Genomic DNA, 24,096 nt, shown 5'->3' with positions numbered 1-24,096 from the left:
GATGTGCCCGGCCCGGCCTCCCTGTCGGTACAGTGGGCTCTGTGAACAGGGACCCACTCATGGGGAGCACTCCTCAGTCAGCCCTCGGGGGTACCAGGCGGCGGCCAGTGCCCAGCTCACCCCCAGGTAACAAGCGGCACAGACTCCCAACCATGCCAAATAAAACCAAGGCACGCGAGGCTCACGGTGTGGGACGCTTGCTAAGACTTTATTAACGCCCGGGAGGGCGGGGTTAGGAAAGCAACAGGAGGGAGACCCCGCGACGCGAAGCGAGTGCTCAGAGCTCTGCAGACACAAAGATGAAAAGCTTGGCCACAAAGGAGCTGACGGTGCCGTGGCGATAGAGATCCATCTTGACGGTCAGGAGCAAGTCCCTGGGCTCGGGGACAGGCTTGGTGAGGGCCACCACCCCGCTGTGGGGGCTCACCTTCCGGGTGGTGAAAAAGCCCTCCTCATTGCCGCCGGTGATGGCCAGCTGCATGCTGTCCCCGGGGACAGCACTGGAGGGGCCCATGCGAAAAACCACCGCGGGCGCTTGGATGTTGGTGGGGAAAGAGAGGTGGTAGTAGGTTATTCTCAGAGGCAGCTTGGAGCACTCCCGATTCTCATGGCAAGGCAAGCGCTCACAGCGGCTGCAAGAAAAGTGGGCAGAGAGACAAGAAGAGGGTTAGGGCCGGTCCAGCAAGCGGAGAAACGGCAGAGCGCAGGGATGCGGGGCTGGCAGGCGGGGCCTCCCGCCGCCCCTCTGGCTGATTCAGCCAACACGAAGGGCGCCCCTCACTCACCTGCGGGAGGCGCCGTGGACCTCCAGGCTGCTGATTCAGGCACTAGCCTCTTCCAACACCGTCTGGGGCACTGGGTGGCTGGGAGACCAAGGGCTGTGCCCGAAGTGAGGTGCGTCCCCTCCTCACTGGCAGAGCCCCACCCCACGGGCACTCCACAGGCACACCCTTGCCCTTCCCAGGCCCTCGCCCAGGCAGTGGCCAGGGCTACACAGGGATCTTGGGTGGGTCTCGGAGGTGACCCGTGAAATGACTATCTCTGCCACTAGCAAACAGAGCTGCTGCCGTTCACCAAGTGCTCAGCTCTTCCTCACCACACACTCTCTAGTGTGATCACTGCCACCACACCATGACGGTGGCTTCGGTGATATTTTTCACATGAGGACACTGAGGCTCAGAAAGAATGTGGCCTTCCCACTTCCGAAGGTCACAGAGTGAGGGAGGGAGCCCTATCTATGCTCAGTATTTCCTGTCACTAAGCCCTTGTATTCCAGGCCAGTACCCCATCTGGGTCCACAGGGCCAGTTCAAGGCTTGGATTGGAAATGGGGACAGATCCCAACTTCCTGTAATAGAAACAGAGACAGGTCCTAACTTTGTAGGTGGAGACAGGGGTGGGTCCTAATTTCCTGCAGTGGAGACTGGGACGGGTCCTGTGATGGTTAATACAGAGTGTCAACTTGATTGGATTGAAGGATACAAAGTATTGATCCTGGGTGTGTCTGTGAAGGTGTTGCCAAAAGACAGTCACATTTGAATCAGTGGGCTGGGAAAGGCAGACCCACCCTCAATCTGGGTGGGCATCAACTAATCAGCTACCAGCACAGCTACAGCATAAGCAGGTAGAAAAATGTGAAAAGAGAGACTGGCCTAGCCTCCCAGCCTACATCTTTCTCCCGTGCTGGATGCTTCCCGCCCTCGAACATTGGACTCCAAGTTCTTCAGCTTTGGGACTCGGACAGGCTCTCCCTGCTCCTCAGCCTTCAGATGGCCGATTGTGGGACCTTGTGATCGTGTGAGTTAATGCTTAATAAACTGCCCTTTATATATACATATTCCATTAGTTCCGTCCCTCTAGAGAACCCTAACTACTACAGATTTGGGTACCAGGAATGGTTCTAGAGGAACAGAATATTAAAGATGGAGTTCTTTCATTGGTTTTGGGGTTTCTGGAGTTGGCTGGTTAATGATTAGACCCAAAAATGCTAAGGACTCGACTTACAATAGTATGGAGAACACTGATAGTCCTTGGCGTGAACTGTTTAGAAAGTTATGCAAAATAAATGCATGTGAAACTTCTGATTCATCGCTCGTGAGAGGCAAGTTTAGTGACTCTATACATAATACCTTTGATCATATGCGGAGAACCAAGGAACATAATGAAGCTGGTTGTTTGCTCCTAAGTTCAGTGGACAAAGTGATGAAAGAATATGATGAACTCAGGGATTCTGTCTCCTGGCTTCAGAAGCAGATACTGAGCTTCAAATCTGCTACGACTGCCCTGAGTGAGAGTCTTAGCTCCCGTAGAGGAAGAGCTGAAATTGTGGAAAAACAGACACCAGCTCTTATCATGCGAGTGGCTGATCTGCAATGAAAGATGCAGGCACAGCCTCGCCAGGTGTCTACTGTTAGTGAGGGCACTGATGGGAAGAGAATGGAACCCTGCAACTTGGAATGGGGATGTGTGGGAGGAGCCTGATGAAGCTAGGGACACTGAGTTTGTAGACTCTGATGAACATTTTTTGCCAGAAGAAGCAGCTTAACAGCTTCCCCATCCCCAGTAGTGGCAACATCCCCTCCCCTACCCGTCAGCCTTTCCACCTTTGTCTGAGGAGATAAACCCCGCTGCCTGAGGCAACAGTGATGGCCTCCTGTGAGGCAGCTGCCAGGGAAGATAATGTTGATTCTCCTCAGGAGCCACCCCTAACACCCCTGTTTGCCTCTAGACCTATAGCTAGACTAAAGTCCTGGCGGGCCCCTAGAGATGAGGTTGACAGTGTGACCCATGAGCCAGTGAGCTACACTCAAAAAGAACTGCTTGAGTTTTCTAATTTATAGAAACAAAAATCTGGAGAACAGGCACGAGAATGGATAGTAAGGGTGTTGGAGAATGGTGGAAGGAACATAGCATTGGATCAGGCTGAATTTACTGACTTAGGCCCACTAAGCAGGGACTCTGCATTTAATGTTGCAACTCAGGGAGTTAAAAAAGGTTCTAACAGTTTATTTGCTTGTTTAGTTGAGATATGGATGAAGAGATGGTCCCCTGTGAGCGAGCTGGAAATGCCCTGTCTTCCTCGGTTTAATGTAGAGGAAGGGATCCAAAGACTTAGGAAGATTGGGATGGTGGAGTGGATTAGTCACTTTAGACCTATTCATCCAAGCTGGGAGGGTCCAGAAGATATACCCTTGACCAATGCCTTTCAAAACAGATTTGTTTGTGAAGGCAGCACCTGCATCTTTGAAGAGCCCTGTAATTGCTCTTCTTAGTATGTCAGATCTAACAGTGGGAACCGCAGTCATTCAACTATAAAATTTAAATACAATGGAAATAATTGCATCCTGAGGTGGCAGTGGCCAGGTGGTAGCACTCAACCGTCAAAGGCAAGGTGGATGTAGCTACTGTAATGGACAGCAGAGGCAAAGCGGCAATTGGAATAGTCTGACTCATGTAGAGCTCTGGCATTGGCTAATTAATCACAGTGTTCCTAGAAGTGAAATTGATAAGAAGTCTACTGCATTCCTACTTGATTTGTATAAGCAGAAAACTTCTAGGTCACATGGACAAAAGACTAATTTGAATTATAAAAACAGAGACGCATGGCCCCTCAATCAATTTCCAGACTTGAACCAGTTTACAGACCCAGAACCCCTTAAATGAAGCGGAGGCCGGGTCCCCTTGAGGAAGGACCCCACTACATTATCGACAATTTATGCAGTGAATCTTTCTCTCATCTTTCCCCAAAGAGACCTCCGGCCTTTTACCAGAGTAACCGTGCACTGGGGAAAGGGAAATGATCAGACATTTAGGGGAATACTGGACAGTCTCCGAGCTGACGTTGATTCCAGAGGACTCAAAATGTCATCGTGGCCCCTCCAGTTAAATAGGGGCTTAAGGAGGTCAGGTAATTAATGGAGTTTTAGCTCAGGTCTGACTTACAGTGGGTTCCGTGGGTCCCCGGACCCATCCTGTGGTCATTTCCCCAGTGCCAGAATGCAAAATTGGCACAGACATACTTAGCAGCTGGCAGAACCCCCACACTGGCTCCCTGACTGGTAGGGTGTGGGCTTTTATGGTTGGAAAGGCCTAATGGAAGTCATGAGAGCTACCTCTACCTAGAAAAACAGTAAATCAAAAACAATATCGCATCCCTGGAGGGATTGAGGAGATTAGTGTCACCATGAAAAAACTGAAAGACTCAGGGGTGCTGTGATTCCCACCACATCCCCATTCAACTCTCCCATTTGGTCTGTGCAGAAGACAGATGGATCTTGGTGAATGGCAGTGGATTATCGTTAAGCTTAACCAAGTGGTGACTCCAATTGCGGCTGCTATAGCAGATGTGGTTTCCTTGCTTGAGCAAATTACCACATCTCTTGGTACCTGGTATGCAGCCACTGACTTGGCAAATGCGTTTTTCTCCATTCCTGTTCCAAGGCCCACCAGAAGCAATTTGTCTTCAGCTGGCAAGACCAGCAATATACCTTCACTGTCATACTTCAGGGGTGTATCAACTCTCTGGCTTGTGTCATAATCTTATTCATGTCATAATCTTATTCAGAGAGATCTTGATCGCATTTCGCTTCTGCAAGATATCACGCCGGTCCATTAAAATTGGTGGCATTATGCTGATTGGTTCCAGTGAGTGAGAAGTAGCAAACACACTGGACTTATTAGTGAGACATTGGCATGCCAGATGAAAAATAAATCCGATAATAAAATTCAGGGACCTTCTACCTCAGTAAAATTTCTAGGGGTCCAGTGGTTTGGGGCCTGTTGAGATATTCCTTCTACGGTGAAGGATAAGTTGCTGCATTTGGCCCCCACTACAACCAAGAAAGGGACACAACACCTAGTGAGCCTATTTCGATTTTGGAAGTAACACATTCCTCATTTGAGTATTACTCCAGTCCATTTATCAAGTGACCTGAAAGGCTGCCAGTTTTGAGTGGGGTCCAGAACAGGAGAAAGCTCTGCAACAGGACCAGGCTGCTGTGAAAGCTGCTCTGCCACTTGGGCCATATGATCCAGCAGATCCAATGTTGCTTGAGGTGTCAGTGGCAGATAAGGATGCTGTCTGCAGCCTTTGGCAGGCCCTCATAGGTGAATCACAGTGGAGGTCTCTGGGCTTTCAGAGCAAGGCCCTGCCATCTTCTGCAGATAACTACTCTCCTTTTGAGAGACAGCTCTTGGCCTGTTACTGGGCCTTGGTGGAAACTGAATGTTTGACTCTGGGTCATCAAGTCACCATGTGACCTGAACTGCCTATCATGAACTGGGTGCTTTCTATCCATCTAGCCATAAAGTTGGTCATGCACAGCAGCATTCCATCATCAAATGGAAGTGGTACCTCTGTGATCGGGCTTGAGCAGGTCTTGAAGGCACAAGTTAAGTTACATGAGGAAGTGGCTCAAATGCCCATGGTCTCCACTCCTGCCAGCTTGCCTTCTGTCCCCCATCCTGCACTGATAGCCTCATGCAGAGTTCCCAATAATCAGCTGACAGAGGGAGGGAAGACTAGGGCCTGGTTCACAGATGGTTCTGAACGATATGCTTGCACCACCCAAAAGTGAACAGCTGCAGCACTACAGCCCCTTTCTAGGGCATCCCTGAAGGACAGTGGCAAAGGGAAATCTTTCCAGTGGGCAGAACTTCAAGCAATGCACCTGGTTGTGCACTTTGCATGAAAGGAGAAATGATCAGATGTGCGATTATATACCGATATACTGATTCATGGGCTGTGGCCAATGGTTTGGCTGGATGGTCAGAGACTTGGAAGACGCATAATTGGAAAATTGGTGACAACGAAATTTGGGGAAGAGGTATGTGGATAGACCTCTTTTGAGTCAAAAACTGTGAAGATATTTGTATCACATGAGAGTGCTCACCATATCACTTAAAAGTGCTCAGCAGAGGAGGATTTTGTTCTTTTTTTTTTTTTTTTGAGACGGAGTCTCGCTCTGTCGCCCAGGCTGGAGTCCAGTGGCCGGATCCCAGCTCACTGCAAGCTCCGCCTCCCAGGTTTACGCCATTCTCCTGCCTCAGCCTCCGGAGTAGCTGGGACTACAGGTGCCCACCATCTCGCCTGGCTAGTTTTTTTGTATTTTTTAGTAGAGACGGGGTTTCACCGTGTTAGCCAGGATGGTCTCGAACTCCTGACCTCGTGATCCGCCCGTCTCGGCCTCCCAAAGTGCTGGGATTACAGGCTTGAGCCACCGCGCCCAGTGAAGAGGAGGATTTTAATAAGCAAGTGGACAGGATGATTTGTTCTGTGGACACCACTCAGCCTCTTTCCCCAGCCACCCCTGTCATTGCCCAATGGGCCCATGAACGAAGTGGCCATGGTGGCAGGGATGGAGGTTATGCATGGGCTCAGCAACATGGACTTCCACTCACCAAGGCTGACCTGGATATGGCCACTGCTGAGTGCCCAATCTGCCAGCAGCAGAGACCAACACTGAGCCCTCGATATGGCACCATTCCTCAAGGTGATCAGCCAGCTACCTGGTGGCAGGTTGATTTTATTGGACCTCTTCCATCATGGAAAGGGCAGAGGTTTGTCCTCACTGGAATACATACTTACTCTGGATAGGGGTTTGCCTATCCTGCACACAATGCTTCTGCCAAGACTACCATCCGTGGGTTCACAGAATGCAAGCACTCACTTTACGGCTAAAGAGGTACAGCAGTGGACTCATGCTCATAGAATTCACTGGTTTTACCATGTTGCCCGTTAGTCTTGAAACAGCAGATTGATAGAATGGTGGAATGGCCTTTTGAAGTCACAATTACAATGCCAACTAGGTGACAGTACTTTGCAGGGCTGGGGCAAAGTTCTCCAGAAGGCCATGTATGCTCTGAATCAGCATCAAATATATGGCACTGTTTCTTCCATAGCCAGGATTCACGGGTCCAGGAATCCAAGGGTGGAAATGGAAGTGGCACCACTCACCATCACCCCTAGTGATCCATGAGCAAAATTTTTTCTTCCTATTCCTGCAACATTATGTTCTGCTGGCCTAGAGGTCTTAGTTTCAGAGGTCTTAGCTGCCACCAGGAGACACAACAATGATTCCATTAAACTGGAAATTAAGATTGCCACCTGGACACTTTGGGCTCCTCCTACCTTTAAGTCAACAGGTTAAGAAGGGAGTTACAGTGTTGGCTGGGGTGACTGACTCAGACTATCAAGATGAAATCAGTCTACTACTCCATAATGAAGATAAGTTAGAGTACGCAAGGAACACAGGAGATCCGTTAGGGCATCTCTCAGTATTACCATGCCCTGTGATTAAGGTCAATGGGAAACTACAATAGCCCAATCCAGGCAGGACTACAAATGACCCAGACCCTTTAGGAATGAAGGTCTGGGTCACTCCACCGGGGAAAAACCACGATATACCAAAGTGCTTGCTGAAGGCAAAGGGAATACAGAATGGGTAGTAGAAGAAGGTAGTCATCAATACCAGCTAAGACCCATGTGACCAGTTGCAGAAACGAGGGCTGTATTTGTCATGAGTATTTCCTCCTTCTTTTGTTAAAAGCATGGCGAGGCGCTGTGGCTCATGCCTGTGATCCCAACACTTTGGGAGGCCGAGGTGGGCGGATCACTTCAGGTCAGGAGCTCGAGACCAGCCTGACCAACATGGTGAAACCTCGTCTCTACTTAAAATAGAAAAATTAGCTGGGTGTGGTGGCACACACCTGTAATCTCAGCTACTCAGGAGGCTGAGGCAGGAGAATCACTTGAACTTGGGAGGCGGAGGTTGTAGTGAGACAAAATCACACCACCACACTTAGCAACAGAGGGAGACTCTGTCTCAACAAACAAACAAACAAAAATGTTTGTGCATGTACACACTTGTACTAACAAAAATGTCTTCATTTTATTTCCTTTCTCCTTGATCAAGTGACATAAGATTTACTGAATTCACATCAGTATTTAAATATCATTAACTTTATATAATAGTATTTCGGTTGGGGATTGGTGAGTTTCTGGTTGTACGAAGAATAGTTGTGTTATGTTAGGCATAATTATGACCTTATTATTGTCTTTATTTGAAGATTATATATGATCTCAGGAGATGTGCATGGATTCAAGTTGACAAGGGGTGGACTTGTGATGGTTAATACTGAGTGTCAACTTGATTGGATTGAAGGATACAAAGTATTGATCCTAGGTGTTTCTGTGAGGGTGTTGCCAAAAAAGATTCACACTTGAGTCAGTGGGCTGGGAAAGGCAGATCCATCCTTAATCTGGGTGGGCACCAACTAATCAGCTACCAGCACGACTACAGCATAAGCAGGCAGAAAAACGTGAAAAGAGAGACTGGCCTAGCCTCCCAGCCTACATCTTTCTCCCATGCTGGATGCTTCCTGCCCTCAAACATTGGACTCATTTTTCTTCATTTTTGGGACTCAGACTGCTCTCCTTGCTCCTCGCCTGGAGATGGCCTATTGTGGGACTTTGTGATCATGTGCGTTAGTACTTAATAAACTCCCCTTTGTATATACAATGGAATATACATATATATGTATATATATACACACTATATATGTGTATATATACACTATATATGTATATATACACACACTAGGAGTTTCTGGGCTGGTTCCTTCTGGACAAAGAACAGGGCCTGGGGTACCTGCTATGTGCTTAGCAAATGACTAACACACATATAATACATATATATATATATGTATACTCCATTAGTTCTGTCCCTCTAGAGAACCCTAAATAATACAGGTCCGAACTTCTTGCAGTGGAGACAGAGACGGGTCCCAGCCTCCTGTGATGGAGACGGGGATGGGTCCTAACTTCCTGTATAGGATGAGCACAGATTCCAACTTCCTGTTACAGATTCTAACTTCCTGTATAGGATGAGCACAGATTCCAACTTCCTGTTACAGATTCTAACTTCCTGTGACAGGATGAAGATAGGTATTACCTTCCTGCTACAGGATAGTAACAAGTTCTAATTTCTTGTCACAAGATGGGACAGGGGTTGTCTCCTGTGTCCTGAACTCCTGGCCCATCACACTCTGAAGGTGACTGCCTTAAGAAGCAGGGCCCAGGTGCAGAGCCCCCAGAGGACCTGGCCCAGGTGGTCCAGGAAGTCCCGCCATCTGGGCTATGTCTGGATTCTGCAGTCAGGAGCATCCTCTCGTCCTGGCTTTCCATCACATCTCCCTTTTGGCTTTTTAAGCTTCCATGTCTCGTGCTGGGTTACTTGGACTTGCTTGAGGCATTTATTGACACTGTCTCCTTTTACCTCCTCTTTCCAGGTTTGTCGGGACTGACAGGAGGCCTTGCATTTACTTGGCTAATGACCATTCCAAGCTCTTAGCAAGGACTGGCCTGGGAGTCAGGGGCACTGAAGGGGGAATCCTGCCTGGGAGGGGCCCAAAGCAGAGGCAGGAAAGAAGGTGGGCACGGGTGTTGCTGGTGGCAGCCTGCCCCAGAGATGCCCAGGTCCAGGCCAAACAGGAGTGCTCCAGGTGATCTGAGAGCTCTTCCCCAGGGGGGCCTCTGAGGAGCTGCGACCGAAGCGTGCGTGAACTGGGGAAGGAGCATGGGACCCACGAACTGTGCTTCCGGTTGCAGGTGAACCGCACTCGCTCCCGCCACTGTCTCCCATCGTCCTCCTGCTCTACTGGCGGGAAGACAGATGCCCAGAGAGGACGCAGAACTTGCTCATGGCTCCATGGTGTGTAGTAAGGGGCGGGTTTGGCTTTCAAAGTCAGCCTGTCTTACTTCAAAGCTTTTACACACACAGCATACACGCACAGGCACACACACACACACGCACGCGCACACACACCAGCAGCTTCGGGACCAGCCTGGATGGGGCTGGTCAGCAGGTGGCGCTAGAGTCGCCCTGGTGGGATTTTGGCTTCCCTGCTTCTCAGCAGGGCAGGTATTAATCAGGGGTGGGGTTTTGTTTTGCCAGAGGGAAGCGTTCACCCAGCATGCTGGAGGAAAGCAATGGGAGGTGTGCGTGATGTTCTGGTGCAGCTCACGCCGTCATCACACACAGCAAGCTGGTCACTCCTCCCTGGAGGCTCCCCCTCCAACCCCACACAGTCATTCCTCAGAGCACCCCAAAACCTTCTCTACACCAGGAGTTTCTGGGCTGGCTCCTTCTAGACAAAGAACAGGGCCTGGGGCACCTGCTATGTGCTTAGCAAATGACTAATGCACAAAAATAAACACGTCCTTGATTTTCCTGGTAAGTCCTGGCTTCAATGATCCTACTTCGCTCTACCCTTATTAAAACACCAGAAACATAACTATCTGGCAAACTGCCTGTCAGACTGGGAACGGCCCAAAAATCCCTTTTAGCCAGTGTGTCGAGGTCAGGGACGGGCTGTCATCACTGAATCTATTACAGAGCTGGGCACAGGCGAGCCCGTCCCGTCCCCGCCTGCTATGCAGGCCCTGGTTTCCAGACATGTCCCCTCAGCAGGCCACGCATCCTGGGCCATGTCACGCATTAGAGAACAATGTGCTCCAACTTGCCAGTTCAACATATTTGACCCTAACACCCCAAGCTCTGTGGAGACGATCCTAAGCCACCACACACCAGATAAAAAAGGCCCTCTAGGCCCCTTCCTTCTCCTGGGAGGCACAGCAGTTCTGGCCACCCTAGGTGCTTGTGGACATCCCTGCCGGAATTTTCGTGACTTTCACATGCTCGTCGTCCGGGAGACAAGCCCCAGGAACTGGCCAAGGCAGGGGGGCCATCGACGGCTCTATCTCCGCCACCGTCCCGTGTTACACCCTCAGGCCCACAGCTGTTCACTCGCGTCCCATTCCCAAGAAGCGGCAACCAAGGCCACCCGGCTTTGCTCCAGCTTTCTAGACCACAGGTCATCAGGGGCCAGCCCCACTGAGGGGCTAAAGAGGATGTGTCCGGCCCCATCAAAGGCTGTGGGACAGCTTTGCACACTTCCTCCTGCGGGCAGGAGGGAATTGTATGGGGAGGACTGTAACAGCTTGGTCCTGTCCACAAGGCCGAGCCCTGTGGTTTGCGGCCCAGCTTCCTGGGTCATGCTCCAGTTACCAGCCCTCGGCCGCCGGGATGTTCCCCAGATGGAAGCCGTGTGACTGGAGAGAGAGAGAAAGCCGCAGAAGCGGACTCTGCAGTCCTGTCTGTCAAGGCTCCCGAGTGAGGCACTCTTGCTGAGTTGTTAACCACAGAAGCGCTGGCCACAGATCCCTCCTAAATATGGCTCTTTTAGATTTCAAAAATTGCTTTCTGAAGTTTAGATGAAAAAACGCTTTAAGAAGTTTGGATTTTTGATGAGCAGGAAAAGGGGCTGTAAAATACAAAACTCCAGTCTGAGGGGTTAGCAGTGCTGAGAGGCAGTGGCCCCTCCTTGCTATCAACCCCCGGAGTCCAAAGGCTGGAACAAGCCAGGTGCCTAGCACGTCAATCCTTTACTGCACAGCACACAGGGCCCAGGTTTCAGGCTGAACTCCCCATTTCACCACACGTGTCCATACTCCCGCCCCTTCTGCCTCATTCGATTCCCCTTCCACCTTCATGCCGGCATGGCCCCCTGCCCACCCTCACGCCCAGCCAGGTCGGGGCCCCTCCTCCCTCTTAGCACACGCTCCAAAGGCCGAGCCAGTGCGGGGACAAAGGCCTTTGTGGGCTCACTGTCTACCCAGGTGCCTGCACACAGTAGGTCCAGGAAGAAATGACTTTCTCCAGCACTGAGGGGTGGGAGAGGCTTCCACAGCCAACATGAGGGGTGGAGCTGGGTTCTGCCGATTTCAGCCATGACCTTAGCACACATGGCCAACCCGCCCACCCTTGGGCTTAGGAGGCACCAGGGCCCCTGTGCAGGGCAGCCTCCTCCTCTTCAAAAGGTGGTTTCATGACTGTGTGCAAGTTAGAAATCGAGGTCACAGCCACAGCCAGCCTCCTGGAATCCTCAAGCCCAGGCACTGACAAAGGCTGGGGAGAGAATGAACTTACAATGACAGACGGCTGCACAGCCTCCAGCTGAGGCCATGGAACTTTCTTAATGGCTCAGAGAAGCACTGTCACTGCCTGCCAGGCTGTTGCATAACCATGAGCTCTTCAGGATGCTACAGACTTGCAAACCCAGTTTTGGGGCAGCTTTTTCCTAACCCAAGCTCAGGAAGGAAACAAGATGTTGGGTTTTCAAGCAGACAGAAACCCATGCTGGGAAACAGCAGATCAGGGAAGTGGCCGGGCCAGCCAACGAGCCATCCCAATGCCAGGAAGAATATGGAGTGCTGCCAGGGACAACGGGGCCGCTCGGTGACCCAGAAGCCTTGCTATGCCATGAGCCAGGGCAGCTGCCCCTCGGGTCAGGCGGTGAACACGACCACTGACCCTCAGGTGGTGGGGGGCAGCTGGCCAAGAGCCCAAGGCAGGCTGAAGGTCAAGAGGCCAAGGCCAGGGAAACAGCTGGCTGCCTGCACTGCACACTAAGAGTGTCGGGGGAGGTCACAAGTCCACAGTCCTGAGATCCGTCCCAGCGTGGAGCTTTTCCTGAAGCAACTGACAGTAGCACTAAATGAGACTTGACGAATATAATTAGGGGTAAGGGGGATAGGAAGTGGGAACCGTGGTCTCAAGTGGACGCCGTGATGGCCTAGGAGTGAGTGAGCTTGCAAAGACATAGGGGCACGCAGCCCCCCATTTAGGATCTGGAATCTTTGATGCTGTTCCCACACAGTCACCAGGCTGGACGAATTCTGGCTTTCAGGGAGGCACCTAACAACAATGTCCAACAAGTCACATCGGCTCCCTGGCTTTGGGCTGACATGGAGTCACTGTTACCTACACATCTGAGTCAGAACACGTTCTGACATCTGCATGTTACAGATGAGAAAACCGAGGCCCAGAGAACTTGTCCAAGGCTCTACTCTACGAAAACAGAGGGCTGTTGTTTCTGCCTGGTTCTGTGCACAGCCTTGGCCTGAAAGCACATGACTATAGACCCCAGATTCATTTGCAGTTACTCCTTTGACTTTCTGAGACCAGTGTCACTAGTATTTAGGGGCTTGAGGGCCAGGGATCAGGTGAGTGCCCTGCGTCCCTCATGGGAGGACACTGAGGTCACAGCCTGATAACCCACCCACCCGGGAGCTGGGTCACCAGGAAGGCCAACACAGGCAGACGATGGCATGGTCCAAATGACTTACGTGGCTGCGGAGCGGCGGTAGTTCTCAGGGCACTCGAAGGCCAGGCAGCGGAAGCCGCCCTGGATGTTGAAGCAGGTCTCATTGATGGAGCAGTTGTGGATGCCAGTCACACACTCATCAATGTCTGCAAGAGACCCCCACAGCAGCACAATGAAGGCAGAGGCTGCAGGAGCCATCCCCATCTGGAGATGGAGGAGCCCAGGCCTCCCATCAACTAGGGTTAGGGGTGGCGATCAGGCCATCTGTGCCCTCCACTGGCTGATCTTCAGAGGAGTGTCCTGTGCCAGTTCTTACATTTATCTTATCTTACAGTTAACTTATCATTTGCAATCCATGGAGGGAGTGTGACAATGGTAAAAGTAAACACTACATGATGGGCCCTAGGAGTGCCTCGCAAGGAAGGATAACTCACTGAATCCTCCCAAGAACTCAGTGAGGCAGATACTGTTATGATCCTCATTTTATGAGGAGCTCACAGAGCTTTAGAGACCTGCCTGAGGTTACACATTTTATAAATGTCAGAGCCGAGCTTTGACCCCAGGCGGGCTGGTGCCAGAGTCCATGCACTAACCACCCAGGGCCTCTCTGCGGCTCCCAAGGCACAGCACCCTTACCCGAGGTGTGACTCAACCACTTAGGAGAAAAGGGCAGGAGCTGCTAGCTCCACACAACAATGAGAAAAACAGGCTTCGAGGGATCATACGTCTTGCCCTGTGTGTTGGGGTTGGCGGCTGTTCAGGGTGGACTGGAACCACCAGGACTGGGACTCCTGAGATGGGGCCTGGGGCACCACACCGAGAGGCCCCTGGAGATGGGTGAGCAGCCAAACAGTGGGGCTCAGGGGCTATCACCAGCCCTGGGAGACGACCATTAAGAGGTGCCAAATGCCTGGGCATCGGTGGCAAAAACAACACTCCCTGGCCTCCAAGGCCCGGCTCAGGAATGTGTTTCTGCGGAGTCTGGGCGGGACCCCAGGCTGCGGTGAGGGAGCCTGGCCAGGAGAAAAGTCATTTGCTCCGTCAGAAATGCAGACACAACCGGGCTCAGGCCCGGGGCAAGCAGAGGGGGCCTCCCAGGAAACACCGCAGCTCCTGTCTGCCTTTCATCAAAGTCACCTTCCTCAAGACCAGAAGCTACATCTGCGGGACCCAGGAGGCTTCCGGAGCCCCAGGATCCACAGCCCTGTGTGGGGCTCCCGAGGCAATGGCTGGACAGCCCCACCTCCATGACTCAGCTTCTGGGCCCAGCGTGTACACTGGGGATCACGCGCTCACAAACACCCACTCGGCACCCGCTGTCAGTGACTGAATGGATGGTTGTCAGATGGCTTTGGGGGACACACACTGCCCCCTAGAGCATTCATAGAAATGGGGGCTGAATGCAGAACCAATGCCACTGTCCCCCATCACTTAGTCCATGCTGGAGCTGACCCACAGTCATGAGTGTCCCTGGGCCATCCCACACCAGGCCACACCATCCCCTGGCCTGGACTGCTTCCTCCCTGGTGGGCATCTTCCTAAAGAACTCTGTTCCAGCCTTTTAGGGGCTGCTGAGGAGAGGGTAGGAGGGCTCAAGTGTTCCTGCCGGATGCAGCCGTCACGGGGCTCAGACAACCCAGAGAACAAGTATGCTGGGGTCTGGGTGTGGGAGACCAGGGTGCTGCGGACCCCAGGACACCCCTTGGATGGTGGGAGGGTATTTTCCTGAATGCATCTGTGCTGTGGCCCTTGGGTTCGGGAAGTACAGCCCCCAAGCCCGGACTCAGCCCTACGACACTGCAGAGCCCCAAGCACAGCATGAGGGACCCCAGGGCATTCCGCCTGCTCACCTTGGCAGTTGCGGCCGTTGGGCGCCAGCCTGTAGCCAGACGAGGGACAGCTGCACTGGAAGCTTCCAGGGATGTTGATGCAGCGGTAGGAGCAGATGTGGCCCCCGGTGGGCAGGGCACACTCGTCGATGTCTGCAACGGCAAAGCCCACCTCAGCCTCAGTGTCCTGGCACCTGGCCATGGCTGCTGGCCACCCTACATTGCCCTGGGGGCTGCACTGGGGCCCGGGAGGGTAGCAGCACAGGACAAGCTGAAGACAGGAAGCCTTAGAGACCATCACGCTCAGAGAGGCAATGGGACTAGCCTAGGGTCACACAGCAAGTTCGTGGTGTTAAGTATGCATGTGGCGGGCAGGGGGAAATATGGACCGCAGTTCAACAATAAGAAACACTCCTCAGCTGGGTGCACTGGCTCATGCCTGGAATCCCAACACTTTGGGAGGCTGAGGCAGGAGGATTACTTGAGCCCAGGAGTTTGAGACCAGCCTCGGCAACAAAGTGAGACCCTGTCTCTACAAAAAATCAAAAAAATTAGCCAAGCGTACTGGTGCATGCCTGTGGGCCCAGCTACTCAAGGAGGCAGAGCTGGGAGGATTGCTTGATCCCAGGAGATGGAGGCTGCAGTGAGCTGTATTGGTACCACTGCCCTCCAACCTGAGTGACAGAGCTGTCTCTGTCTCAAAAACAAACAAGCAAACAAAATATACACACACCTTACACATGAAAACGGTAATCATCATAATTGCCCTTAATTGCCCGTAATTGCTATCATCTGGTTTAATCCTCCAATGATCTGGTGAGGCTGGAGTTAATCCCCATGTGACAGAGGAAGAGTTAGAGCTCTGAGTCAGGGGGATACAGGTGGTCTGTGAGACCGCCCTTACCTCTCAGCCATGCACCACCACCAAGCTCTGAAATGTGCCGCCCAAGGTCCCAGTGCACATTGCAATCACCACCATGCACATTGTTAAAGAACAAGTCAGGAGTGGTTTGCTGCCTTCCCACCCTCATGCTTAAGGATGGGAAAAGTATATTAGAATTTCAGTTGGGGACCGGGCACAGTGGGTCATGTAATCCCAGCAATTTGGGAGGCTGAAGCAAGAGGATCACTTGAGCCAAGGAGTTCGAGACCAGCCTGGGCAACACAGCAAGACCCCGTCTCTATTTTTTTTTTTTTTTTTTTTTTTTTTTTTTTTTTTTTTTTTTTTTTTTTTTTTTTTGAGGCAGAGTCTCACTCTGTCGCCGGGGCTGGGGGCTGGAGTGCAGTGGCCGGATCTCAGCCCACTGCAAGCTCCGCCTCCCGGGTTTACGCCATTCTCCTGCCTCAGCCTCCCGAGTAGCTGGGACTACAGGCGCCCGCCACTTCGCCCGGCTAGTTTTTGTATTTTTAGTAGAGACGGGGTTTCACCGTGTTAGCCAGGATGGTCTCGATCTCCTGACCTCGTGATCCGCCCGTCTCGGCCTCCCAAAGTGCTGGGATTACAGGCTTGAGCCACCGCGCCCGGCCCCCGTCTCTAATTTTTAAAAAATAAAAAAAATCAGCCAGGCGTGGTGGTGTTCGCCTATGGTCCCAACTACTTGGGAGGCTGAGGTGGGAGGATCACTTGAACCCCAGAAGCTGAGGCTGCAGTGAACAGTGATTGTACCACATCACTCCAGCCTGGGCAACAGAGCAATACCCCATCTCAAAAAAAAAAAAAATCTCAGTTGGAGGGAAAACAGCAAACCACCCACTAGCCTCCAAGGGTGGACATGGAAGGTTTGCCAGGTGAAGAAATCCCAGCTGGCTCTTCCCGTGGATTTGAAAGTCAGAGGCCGTGCTGCTGTGTCATGGCGGATGTCATGTCAAAGGCCACAGGCGGCTTTCCCCCTCAGCAAGCAGGGGCGTCCGCACCTTCACAGGTGACTCCGTCCACATCACTGAGCTGGTAGCCCCGCCGGCAGTAACATTGGTAGGAGCCGTAGACGTTGGCACACTCCTGGCTACAGGGGCTGCTGCTGCACTCATTGATGTCTGAAATACAAAGCGAGGGTCACTGCTTAGAGCGACATCACATATCCCTGCCTCCAGTAGCCCTCAGGGTCAGTGAACAGAAAACCTCCTCTCCACCTCCCTCAGGTTAACACACTCGGAGAGGCGGAGGTCCCAAGGGGCATGGCCGAGGGAGAAGTGTCATCGCTGGTGACTCCAGACCCTCCCTCCCTGCCCCTGCCTGCTTCGACCACGCCTTCTCCTGTCAGGATGGCAGCTATAGCCTCCAGCCTCAGCCCCTGGAAGCCAGGCCCGACCTGGCTGCCAGAGTCCATTCTAGTCCTCAAATGGAAATCTGATCCTGTGCTCCTCACTTCACCTCCAAGATGGCATCCTACACAGATGACGGCACTCAAGGAAGGCCTCGGCCATCCAGCCCATACATCAGTACTCCTCATACTCCAATGCACAGAACTCACTGGGCCAACTCTGAACTACTGCTTAACTGTCCCCTTTACCTAGAGCAGAGGTCAGCGAACCACAGTCCATGGGCCAAATTCATCCCAAAACTTGTTTTTATAAATAAAGTTTTATTAGAACACAGCCAGGCCAGGCATGGTGGCTCATGCCTGTAATCCCAGTACTTTGGGAGGCCAAGGTGGGCGGATCACAAGGTCAGGGGTTCGAGACCAGCCTGGCCGCATGGTGAAACGCGGTCTCCACTAAAAATACAAGAATTAGCTGGGCACGGTGGCACGTGCCTATAGTCACAGCTTCTCGGGAGGCTGAGGCAGGAGAATTGCTTGAATCGGGAGGCAGAGGTTTCAGTGAGCCAAGATCACACCACTGCACTCCAGCCTGGGTGACAGAGAGAGACTCCATCTCAAAATAATAATAATAATAAAGAATACAGCCAGATTATTTTTCATTTTTTATTTTTAATTTTTTTGAGACAGAGTCTCTGTCTGTTGCCCAGGCTTGAGTGCAGCAGCTCAATCTCAGCTCACTGCAATCTCCGCCTCTGGGAGCCTATTGTCCACTAATGTGGATATGAATTCACGCAATTCTCCTGCCTCAGCCTCCTGAGTAGCTAGGGGATTACAGGCGTGCACCACCATGCCTAGCTAATTTTTGTATTTTTAGTAGACACGGGGTTTCACGATGTTGGTCATGCTGGTCTCGAACTCCTGACCTCAAGTGATCCACCTGTGTCGGCCTCCCAAAGTGCTGGGATTACAGGTGTGAGCCACTGCACCCTGCCACACTCATTCTTTTACCATGGTCCTCTGGCCCCTTCTCTGCTACCACAGCAGAGTTGAGCAGTTGCAACAGAGATTGTGGCTAGAAAAGCCTTACATCTATACTATGTGGCTGTCAGAGAACGTCCAATAGCCTTCCAGCCCGTGTTTCATCTTTGTGGCCCCCACACACCAGGCCTGGCCTCCACCTGCCCAGTGGGGTTTCTCATCCCCCACTAGAGACCCTCCCCAGTGCAGGACTGAGTTCTCGCTACACATCCGGGGCAGGTGCTTAACACATGGTTAGTAAGGTCACATGCAAGGCTGGCCAGGCCCTGGTTCTGTGTCCACAATATTGTCCACTAACGTGGATATGAATGCCGACTTTTCAGTAATTTACCAGTGACTAGAGGAAGCACAAGCCAGGAATCCCACTACTTCTACTAAATAATAATAAAGCCGGCCGGGCGCGGTGGCTCAAGCCTGTAATCCCAGCACTTTGGGAGGCCGAGACGGGCGGATCACGAGGTCAGGAGATCGAGACCATCCTGGCTAACACGGTGAAACCCCGTCTCTACTAAAAAATACAAAAATCTAGCCGGGCGAGGTGGCGGGCACCTGTAGTCCCAGCTACTCCAGAGGCTGAGGCAGGAGAATGGCGGGAACCCGGGAGGCGGAGCTTGCAGTGAGCCGAGATCCAGCCACTGCACTCCAGTCCGGGCTACAGAGCGAGACTCCGTCTCAAATAATAATAATAATAATAATAATAATAATAATAATAATAAAGCCAGCAGCCTCCACACTGCCAGCTCTTCATCCCGCGCTCAGCCCTGTGATAAGCTCTTCACATGCGTAATCTCGTTTCATCCTCACAACCCCCTGTGGCGTTGGTCCTACTATGCCCATTTTACAGATGAGCACACCAAGGCCCAGAAAGACTGAGTTACTTCTTCAAGGCCATGGAAATGGCAGAAGTGAGGTTTGAACACAAGCCTGAGAGACTCAACTCGTGACTCTTGTTCCTTGTCCACACACGTTCTTGTGAACTAATCCCAGGACCCCTCACACCGTCCATCCTCCGATTGAAGAATTATGCACACCACAACTCACCCTGGCGTATCTAACCCCTGTGACCATCTCATCAGGAAGGAAAATTCTCATGGCAGAATGTTAGGACCTGCCACGTTTGAGTCAGGCTGCAGAAGCCGTCCTCTGGGCCAGCACACCGCACTAAACAGGGTGTCATGGGCAATGTGGACAATTGTCAAGGGCCGTCCAAAGCTCTCAGTGTCTGCTCAGCTCAGAACCTAACCCCCATATAAGACATGACATCTGCCAAGCACCTAGTATGTGCCAGGCCCTGGGCTGACATGCTGTTCATGTGACCTTCCCATCAGCCCAGGAGGTGTTATCTGAGAACCACAAGACTGTCGGCAAGAACAACTTTGTCCAACCCCCACATACCAAGAGACTTGACCCAACTTCAGCATGGCTGCCACTGGCCCAAGACCACGTACCCAGGATGCAGACCCAGCCCCCTTGGCATGCCTGCCTGAGAAAGATCAATGCTGCCAAAAGAATTTTCTCTTGGTTCCAGCCCAAACCTGACTACAGGGGCTGACCTCCATTTTCCTTAGAAGCATCTACTTTAGAAAAACTTGCAAATGTAAATGGTTTCTCTGTCCCTTTGAGATGTGCAACGCAGGAGTATCTTTCTCAAGGGCTGGGGACATGCCTGGGGAATGTCGTCATCGGGAAGGCCAGGGTACTTTTCCCTGTCTCTGTCAGAGGGGGAAGGCTAACTTCAATAAGAAGTTAGAGGCAGGCTGGGTGCGGTGGCTCATGCCTGTAATCCCAGCACTTTGGGAGGCTGAGACAGGCGGATAACGAGGTCAGGAGATCGAGACCATCCTGGCTAACACGGTGAAACCCCATCTCTACTAAAAATACACACAAAAAAAATTAGCCAGGCATGGTGGCGGGCACCTGTAGACCCAGCTACATGGGAGGCTGAGGCAGGAGAATGGCGTGAACCTGGGGGGCGGAGCTTGCAGTGAGCCGAGATTGTGCCGCTACACTCCAGCCTGGGCGACAGAGCAAGACTCCATCTCAAAAAAAAAAAAAAAAGTTAGGGGCAGGCTGGGTGCGGTGGCCCATGCCTGTAATCCCAGCACTTTGAGAGGCTGAGGCAGGTGGATTACGTGAGGTCAGGAGTTCGAGACTAGCCTGGCCAACATGGTGAAACCCCGTCTCTACTAAAAATACAAAAATTAGCCAGGTGTGATGGCGGGCACCTGTAATCCCAGCTACTCGGGAGGCTGAGGCAGAATTGCTTGAACCCGGGAGGCGGAGGTCACAGTGAGCCGAGATCGTGCCACTGTACTCCAGCCTGGGTGATAGAACAAGACTCCATCTCAAAAAAAAAAAAGTTAGAGGCAGGTGCCCTAATCAGTGACCCATGCCCTAAGGACCTCAGTACTTCCTCTCACGGCTCATTTACAAAGCCTCCCCCCTTTTGTTTGGGTGACTTGAGATCAATGGACAGAGAGGCCTCTCTCCTCTAGGCAGCATCTGATTAAAATCCGCACACGGTCTTTGTGCAAAACAAGTGTCCAGTTTTCGCTGCTCTTTCACACATCAACCCCTCTCCCCCGTGAGGACACGGAGGCAGGGAGAGGTCGGGCATAACCAAGGCCCTATGACTGGTGGGTCTCATGCTCCAAGCCCCATGATCCTAGCCACATCCCACATGGCCTCTGCCGCAGCCTGTGAACCCTGACACGGCCTCGGAGGGCAGATGTCATCAGGAGAAATCGGGCTGGCAGGCGGGCAGTCCCCTCTGATGAACAATATTTTACAGGCACTTCCCCTGCTAACATGTCATTTAACATGTGCTGGGGAAACCAAGGCAGGCCTGCTCCAAACGGGGCTCCAGGAGAAGGGCGGCTTCCCCAGGAGGAAGGTGACATGGCGGAAGTGAGTGGACGGGGCCCCAGCCTCACCTTCACACGACCTGCCGTCCACAGAGAGCCGGAAGCCCACGGAACAGCTGCAGAGGTAGGAGCCCAGCGTGTTCTCGCACTTGTGGCCACACAGGCGCCCGGGGTAGCGCTGGCACTCGTTGACATCTGAAAGTGAGGGGTGGGTCAGCTCAGGGCAATGTCCAACACAGTGGCGCCACATTCCACCCTCCTAACAAGGCCAGCTCATGTCCTTTGTCCTCCACCTCCTCCAGCCTCCTTTCTTTCTTTTTCTTCATCTTTGAGACAGAGTCTCGCTCTGTCTCCCAGGCTGGAGTGCAGTGTCACGATCTCGGCTCACTGCAACCTCCGCCTCCCAGTTCAAGGGATTCTCCTGCCTCAGCCTCCCAAGTAGCTGAGATTACAAGTGCAGGCTACCACGCCCAGCTAATTTTTGTATTTTTTATAGAGACGGGGTTTCGCCATGTTGGCCAGGCTGGTCTCAAACTCCTGACCTCGAGTGATCCGCCCGCCTTAGCCTCCCAAAGCGCTGGGATTACAGGTGTGAGCCACCACGCCCGGCCTCCAGCCTCATTTCTCACACAAGGAATGCAAAGTGACTTGTCCCAAGCACGCAGGAAGTCAGTGGGAGAGCCGGGACCACCGCGGTGTGCCTGCCCACCAGGCAAGCCTCATGCTCCTTCTGCGCCAGCACATCTGAACTTGTGCCCTCCTGCCAGTCCACCTCCCCAGGGCCCACAGGAGGGTCTGTCAGGATCTAGCAAAGTGCTTGCTTTGCGGGAGTGGGGTGGCAGCTGCCAGGTTTCCCTGGGCACCTAGGTTTGGTGACAGCAGGCACTGGCTGGATAGGACCTGACCCCACTCCTGGTCAACTTTTCCCTCACTGCCCTGGGCTAAAAGCACACTCCAGCTCCTGTGGCTCTGCAGCTCAGCGGTGAGCCAGGAAATCACTGATGCTGCCCAACAGCACTTGGAGGTCCTGGGTCGAGCAGAACCCCTTTCTACAGGTGGGGAGCAAGCTTACACACAGGGGGGCTGTGCCACTGGCCGCCCGGCTGGGCAGCAGCACAGCTGGGGCTAGAATGGGGTCTCCTGACTCAGGGTCTTCTCTTGGGGTCTGCCTGCACTTGGGATTATCTGAGATGAGGATCAGACCACATCGCTCGAGATGCCACAGAATGTGTCCCTGGTGCCACGTGGCCGGGTTCCCCCGAGGCCTGCGGGGCCCCCACGCACCCACACACATCCTGCTGATGCCGTCAAAATAGTAACCCGTCTTGCACTCGCAGCGGAAACTTCCGGGAGAGTTCACACAGCGGTGCCCCTTCCCACAGGGCTCGGCAGGTGGTGCGCACTCATCCACGTCTTGCAAAGGAGAAAGAAAGCCATGATGAAAACCTTTAGTTTGGGTTTTTTTTTCCCCCACAAGATGATCAGAAAGGAAAGCAAGAAAAGAGCACATGGAAACGGGCATTCCATTTCAACACGACTTCACAGAGCACCTACTGTGTGCCGAGTCCCAGACTGTGGAGACAGCTGACCCAGAGGCAGCCCTACCTGGCTGGCAGGCCAGCAATGACTCTCATTAAGGTAGGAAGTGCCCAGGAACCCAGGGAGACACTGAAGAAGTGTCCTGGGGATTATGTGAGGAAGACTCCTTCTCTGGCAGGATCTAGGCAGGCTGGGTGCCCTGGATCCAAAGGAACGTAGGAGCAGGTGGGCAGAGGGAATGACGTAAGAACAAACACCCACACAGATAGGAAAGGACAGTGCTTGTGTAGCGAGTGGCAAGACCCACAATGCCTGAATTACAAGGTTTGTGGAATTGGGCCAGCTCTAGGGGACTGGACGGTAAGCATAGGCATCTGTCCTTTGTCACCAGTGGGGAGCTGATGGGGTTGTAAACAGGACGGGGTGAGAGAGCTTTGGGCTCAGAACAAGCTGGACAAGGCTGAGGCAGTAGACGGGCTGGTGTTCTACTGCACCAGTCCAGGCAAGACAATGAAGCCCCATGCTCGGGAATTGACAATGGGATGGATGGACTGATAGAAATGGCTTTGCTTTGGGGATCAACTTTCTGCTTCCGGAGAAGGGAGGGTGTGTGCTGGAAGCAGACAGGAAAGTGGATTTCAGATTTGTTTTCTTAATACTAACCAACACAGCGAGTTCCCTCCTCGTTGAGATGGTAGCCACGGCCACAGTTAGGCACGTTCTTCTGGCACGTGTAGGAGCCCTCCGTATTGATGCATGTATGCCCGGTAGGGCACGGGGCACTGATACTCAAACACTCATTGATATCTACAGCGGGAAAAGACAGACACCATGTGGTTAAACCTGAAGGGCATCCCAGAACCCAAAAACTGGATCTCCAAAGAAATTCCCCTTCCCACCTCTTTGCGAAACCACAAATGGAGGGGCTCAACCCCCTCACCCTGGACCACAGAGCCGTCTCCCAACTGGCTCCCAAATTTTATCACTGCATACTGCCTCAACCACCATCTCTCTGGCCCTTCTTCCTGTCCCTAAATCTCCAGCACCTCCACTGTTCGCTGTGCCAAATCGGGACCTGCCTGCCTGGCTTTTCCTGCATTCATCTACTCCACACATTGGGCAAGGTGTTAAGGAGACAGGTGACCGTCCACATGGTGCCAGCAACTCTGGCTCCCAGCGAGCCTCTAGGCCCCTCCAATGACTGGGCTTCACAGAGCCTATGCTGACCCAGGCCCACGGGGGAGGTGCCACGGCTCCGAGCTCACTGCATGGCAATCTCCTTCCTTGAGTGGACATACCTCTGACATGAGGACCGTAGGGCATTTACCTTTGATGACATACAATGAGCAAGTGTGAACCCGTGAATGGTCCAGGAGGACCATGCTACACAGGGATTCCCTCC

The 24,096-nt window shown here is 52.6% G+C and overlaps 1 protein-coding gene across 4 annotated transcripts in view; it reads right to left on the bottom strand.

The window, feature by feature from the left end:
• Positions 1-24,096, bottom strand: part of FBLN1 (fibulin 1) — a 98,620-nt gene that overhangs the window by 35,752 nt on the left and 38,772 nt on the right. For 2 of the 4 annotated variants that reach the window (XM_030914535.1, XM_030914537.1), the window contains exons 9-14: positions 23,358-23,501; positions 22,440-22,568; positions 21,225-21,350; positions 16,907-17,026; positions 15,014-15,145; positions 13,186-13,309 (exon numbers count right to left, since the gene is read on the bottom strand). In XM_030914535.1, the coding sequence (XP_030770395.1) occupies positions 13,186-13,309; positions 15,014-15,145; positions 16,907-17,026; positions 21,225-21,350; positions 22,440-22,568; positions 23,358-23,501 (775 nt within the window). Of the gene's footprint in view, positions 1-181; positions 633-4,858; positions 5,501-13,185; positions 13,310-15,013; positions 15,146-16,906; positions 17,027-21,224; positions 21,351-22,439; positions 22,569-23,357; positions 23,502-24,096 lie in introns of those variants that run through there. The other 2 variants (XM_030914536.1, XM_030914538.1) reach the window with 2 other exon arrangements.

This window comes from Rhinopithecus roxellana, chromosome 13 (assembly GCF_007565055.1).
Source record: "Rhinopithecus roxellana isolate Shanxi Qingling chromosome 13, ASM756505v1, whole genome shotgun sequence".
In the NCBI taxonomy this organism is placed as follows: Eukaryota; Metazoa; Chordata; class Mammalia; order Primates; family Cercopithecidae; genus Rhinopithecus; species Rhinopithecus roxellana.
This window is presented reverse-complemented; position numbering and strand designations above follow the sequence as displayed.